Raw genomic sequence first — 6,000 nt, forward strand, 5'->3', positions numbered from 1 at the left:
TGATAAAAACGTGAAACATGGTGCTTTGATAGACTGCACAAAAAGGCATACGTTCGATTACTTTTCAAAACACTGCTGTTACGTCATGTATTGTGCTTTAACAGTAGGCTCCGAATCGGATTTAAGCTAGCTTCAATGTATTCCAAAACCAGTTTTGACTTGTTAACTCGTGATTTTCTCAGGCTCACAAAACATCTCTCCCTCGCCCACACTCCAACTCAAGACAGTCACCACTGAGACAACCTGCCACATACCGACAGGGGGCTGGGGAGTCATGGGGGACAAGCCTCTACAGGAGAATCCTTATCAGGCCAGTCACAGCTGGCCCCCACAGATTACCAGCCCTGGAGCACAAACATGTGCCGTCACCATGCAGGCCTCCTGTATTACAGGAAAACCCTTGTTCTGTGTCCCAAATGGCACCCTATACCCTACATAGTGCACTACTTTCTGGTCAAAAGTAGTGCATTATATAGGTAAAAAGGTACCATTTGGGACGGCGCTGTCAGGTAATGCTACGCTAACTAATGCAACTCACAGTACAAGGCAACAGCAGCCAGGGAGCCTGCTCAGCAGCACGTGTCCCATTAATAAGTAAAAGGGACCGTTCGGCACTTGTGCTTCGGCCATACCAGCAAACACAACATGCTCTGACACAGGGATCAGCAGGAAGTGAGACATTCTCCCATCTCAGCAATAGCCGTCATGTGGGGGAGATTTACGCAACTCTGCTCTGGTCATGACTACCTGTAGCCCTGGGAAATCATTGGTCTCAGAAGTGAACAAGTTGATCCACACTTTCATTTTAAGAATGATAGTCGAGGCCTCCCGCCTCCTGGTTAGTTCATCAGACTAGATACAGATACCTGTATACTGTTCAAAGAGCAGCTTTAAGTTAACTACTGCTGCGTGACACTGACTACTAGGTCCTCCTTACCATCTGGTGACAGTGACAGGCCAATGGGGCACATTAACCTGAGAGTGATACCTAACCGTGATACCCCCATGACAACCTGAGAGAATGTCAACAAAGCCCTGTTGTTCACCCGGATGTGTACAGCCAACCCAGATCACGAGGCCAGCGGCTGGCCAGACTGACACCTACACTCTCCCAGACATTACTGGAATCAAAAAAGAAGCATGTGACCAGCAATGATCAAGCAAACAGATGACTCAACAAGTTGATTTGTTTCACAGCTGTTCTAAAAGGAGTTATTACAGCCAACATTTGAACTAGATCTTGCCGGCTCTGGAGCAGTGAACAGAAGTGTCCTCCATACTGGTATAATTGACTTGTAGTTATGGGAGTCATCTGGTGGCTTCCTGAACTCCCTTGATATGTCCCAAATGGTAACCTATTCCCTATATCGTGCACTACTTTTGATGGGCTCTGGTCCAAAGTAGTGCACTATAAAAGGGAATAGGTTACCATTTGGGACGGAGTCTGGACAGGCTGTGGAGCGGAGCCCCGAGACCCCATCCCACAGACTGATTAGTCAGTAGCCCGAGGGCCACATAGGATGTTTCCATCCCCCCTCCGGCCCATAGCTTTCCTCCTGACCCCAACTGCTCCAGGTGTGGAGCACTGACTCCTCTGCAAGCACTCCAGGACAGCCAGACTTCTGGGGACTGGAAAACACATTTATCCAAGGGGAATATTGTAGAGACAGTGTTGTCACATGTTTCCGTCTTTATTGAAAAGTGTTGTTTCCATTGTAAGTGTTGACATTCCAAAGATATCTTCTAGTATACTAAATTCTATTCCGAGTCCTAAAGGGTATGAGACATGAAGAGATCTTAAAGTATCCTCTGGACAGAAAACTGCTAGGTCAATAGCCACAGTTAAAAAAGGTGGTGTATTTTGGTGGTAGGGGTAACTGAAGGCATCATTTATTTCTATTAGGGTGGCTCCGTGTTATTTTTCCTTTCAGTGTCGTCAGTGAAATCCCACATGGTGTTCTCACATGCCTGTTCACAAGGTATGAGTGGGGCCACTGTACTCTGGTCAGGCCTCACTTCTTCCACTGGCCCCCTAAGTCAAAGGCACCCACTGTACTACACTGGGCATGAGCAGATACTTTTTCTGCCATGTTGCAATGTGAGGACTAAAAGATACAGATTAAATATAAACCCATAACCCAAACCACAGCTGGGTTTGGATGAAGCAAACAGTGGAGGGTAATAGCGGGGTCTCCTGGGGAGGTCCAAATGGAGCCCAGTTAGTACAACAGCTCTACAGGATTTGAGCCGTCTGTATTGGGCATGAAATCAGAGTGTGCTGCCCTTCAAAAGAAAGCAATCTCTCTCAAAGTTCACAATAAATTGGTGAACACAATCGGTACAAAAGTTCATTCGAAGATGATCAATGCAGTTAGTTCTAGACTAGGGTCAAAATGCTTATGCGGATACAGTGATGGGGCTCCAGAGGTTAATGAGCAGTGCAAATCCAGCAACTCCCTACTGCCCTTCCCTCAGCACTTGTAGGTTAACGTTTGTCATGAGTCTTGTTCTGGAGGCAGAACTGAGCGATTTCCCCTTAGATAGGACAGCTGCAAAGTCACAATTGGCTATATGCATGCATAAACACTACCAGTCAAAAGTTGACACACCTACTCACTCAAGGGTTTTCCTTTATTTTTACTACATTGTATTTTCTACATTGTATAATAATAGAAGACATCAAAACTATGAAATCATGTACAGCAGTAACAAAACAAAAAAGTGTTAAACAAATCAAAATAGCAAATACGGCTATCTTCTGTATACCACCCCTACATTGTCACAAATTAACTTTGAACAAGGCACACCTGTTAATTGAAATGCATTCCAGGTGACTACCTCATGAAGCTGGTTGAGAGAATGCCAAGAATGTGCAAAGCTGTCATGAAGGTGAAGGGTGGTTACTTTGAAGAATTGCAAATGAAATATATTTTGATTTGTTTACCACATGATTCCATGTGTAATTTCGTAGTTTAATTTCATGATGTCTTCACTATTATAATATGTAGAAAATAGTAACAATAAAGAATAACCCTAGAATGAGTAGTTGTCCAAACTTTTGACTTGTACATACATAGAACAAATATAAAACATGTAAAGTGTTGGTTTCGTGAGCTGAGATAAAAACAAATCACATAAATGTTCCATACACACAAATATTATTTCTCAAAATTGTACACAAATTTGTTTACATCCCTATTCTCCTATTGCCAAGATAATCTATCCACTTGACAGGTGTGGCATATGAAGAAACTGATGATAAACAGCATGATCATTACAAAGGTGAAACTTGTGCTGGAAACAAAAGGCCACTAAAAGTTTCTCAAGACACATCAAATATTGAGTTTCACTCCTGTTAGAATAAAAAAGTATTCGGGAAAAAAAATACATGGATTAAATCACACCTTTCAAGTAAGAAAATAAGCCATCAAAAACACGTTCTAAAAGATTGAATCACGCATGCTGACGGCATGACAATGCCACTGTGCACAAAGCAAGGTTCACAAAGAAACAGTTTGAGATCGGCGTGTTAGAACTGGACTGATGATTTAGAACACTGACAGCGAGCCAGGCCCAATCGCCCAACATCTGTGCCGGACCTCTCACGCTCTTGTGGCTGAATGGAAGCAAGTCCCCGCAGCAATGTTCCAACATCTAACTACTGGAAAGCCTTCCCAGAAGGGTAGCGGCTGTTATAGCAACAATGGGGAAACCAACTCCATACTAATGCCATGATTTTGGAATGAGATGTTTGACGAGCAGGTGTCCACATTCACCACATGACTAAAAGTATGTTGAAACCCATATTGCTTACCTTGTAAACTTTTCCAAAAGCTCCATCACCCAACTCTCCAATAATTTCCCATTGGTCATTAGGATTGATGTCTCGATGAACGTGTTCATATTGTTTTGCCTTCTTTTTTATGTCAAAATTAGACAGGCGAAGTATTTTGCTGAATTTAGCGAAAGCCATGGTTCGCCGCGAAAAATGCAATATAAGCGGTTCATAAAACCACGTTTCTCAACACACAGCAACTATTCTGAGTTTCACTCCTGGATTTATAATCACACACCTTTCAAGTAAGAAAATAAAGCCGTCAAAAACACGTTCTAAAAGATTTAATCACGCGTTGTCATTAAAAAAATATTAAAACGTAATATTTCCATTCACATGACTTGTCCACTGCACACAATGACCACCTGCTGCAACACTGTAACCAGTTATGGAGAATAACTTGTTGCTTCTGAGTAAAAAGACAGAAGCCCCACCTTATTGCCATGTTCAAATACTAATCGGAACTAGGAAACTCGGAAAAGTCCGACCTGCTAATAGATTGTAGTTATACAAGTGCCGCGTTTAAGCAGTTAAAAAGTAGAAAATTTACGAATTTCCTAGTTCATACTAATATTTGAACGTAGCACAGGCCTATAGCTCCCCAGCGCTCCCCCAGTGTCATGGAAGTGTCGTTTTCTGGGCGCAGATCCGTCTTCTTTACGCAAGATATGTAGTTAAAATAACTTCACTTCCCAGTTAGATGTGCATGTCGTTTTTAAAATATCTTTCCAGTGTTTCCAGGTTTTTATGAAATATGACCTATAATTAATTACAATAAAAGTGAAATAGTTTTCATTGCCCAAAATAGTAAGTAGACTATGTTAAAAAGCAGCTCTTATGTTTTGGAATGGTGTGGGCATACCACAACAACAGTATGGTGTCCTGTATGCAGGACATTACAAATATTCACGTGAAAAGACCGCTGATCGGCCAGCTCATGCTCATTAGGAGGATGATATCGTTCTCTATGACGAAATAGAAAGCATTTATGAAACAGTCTGTTTGAGATAGATGGGMTTTTTGAAGTGTTTTATCTCCAAATTATGCTTTGGCCTCAAATATGAGTATAGGATAAATCAAACACAGGAGGTTGGTGGCACTTTAATTGTATCAAATACATCAAACACATGGTTTCCATGTGTTTGATGCCATTCCATCAGCTCAGTTCCAGCCATTATTATGAACCATCCTCCCCTCAGCAACCACCACTGGAGTCAACAACATTATTTGGGTATYAGTCAGTGGCGATTGTAACATGTAAATATTGGAGGGGCAAACAAAAAACATGTTGGAGGGATGAATGCCAGCAAAGCCACTACACTATACAACACTAAACAATATATGAATTGCACTATAACGGTGACAAATGGTGCCCACAAACTGTTAGGGCCTACATAAAGATGTCCCAACAGCAGAGTCCCAACAGCAGAGTCCCAACAGCAGAGTCCCAACAGCAGTCCCAACACCTTACCACTGCTACACCTGGCTATCAGCAGAGCATTGTCTGGCAGCGAAACAGTTAATTCAGTGTCATTTACTGCCTTTAAAAACATGGCTGATATGGCTGACTTGCTTAAATAAATGTGGTTTCTACTGACAATTGAGATGTACAAACTATGGCATAAGGGGACGACAAGCGGATAAGAGTCAATCTGTAATTTTGATTAAGACATTAATGAGCGAGCTAGTACGGATGTAGTCAATATAGCTATTTGTTGAGCACTTTTGAAATGTACAGCAACAGAATTCAGAACATGAGCTGTTCTTACAGTGTTCTCCCTGTACACCAAGTCAGAACCGTAGGATAAATAAAGGGGGCATATAAGCAGACAATGAAAGCTCTTACGATATTCAATGATAAAAGTTCTCTAAAACAGGTTATAGGCTACATGTGCACGACCAAGTAAGAACAGTAGGCAAAATTACGAGTGGAATATAGAACAAATTATTTGAGTGAGGCACATTGCCTACTAACAGCTTACTACATAACATACACTTAGTATTACTTTCTTAGTTACAGTATACACATCTCCTTGGCATATTACATCATTTATGCAGCAGCATACAATACATTTTTGGACTCACCTTGTTGTGCTGTGCTCACTTGAACCTTGAACAGGAAGGTGGCGCGATGGTCCTTTGTGGGCAAATTTTGTCATCAAAGT

General features: G+C 41.8%; 1 protein-coding gene across 1 annotated transcript in view; it reads right to left on the bottom strand.

Moving 5' to 3' along the window:
- The window catches only part of LOC111981309 (serine/threonine-protein kinase 10), a 48,623-nt gene extending 44,399 nt beyond the window's left edge, over positions 1 to 4,224 (bottom strand). Inside the window, exon 1 of the mRNA XM_024012526.2 lies at positions 3,815 to 4,224. Coding sequence (XP_023868294.1) covers positions 3,815 to 3,973 — 159 coding nt within the window. The 5' untranslated portion in view covers positions 3,974 to 4,224. The remainder of the gene's footprint in view (positions 1 to 3,814) is intronic.
- Between the last annotated feature and the right edge of the window lie 1,776 nt (positions 4,225 to 6,000).

The sequence above is a fragment of the Salvelinus sp. IW2-2015 genome, linkage group LG20 (assembly GCF_002910315.2).
Source record: "Salvelinus sp. IW2-2015 linkage group LG20, ASM291031v2, whole genome shotgun sequence".
NCBI classification, from domain to species: Eukaryota; Metazoa; Chordata; class Actinopteri; order Salmoniformes; family Salmonidae; genus Salvelinus; species Salvelinus sp. IW2-2015.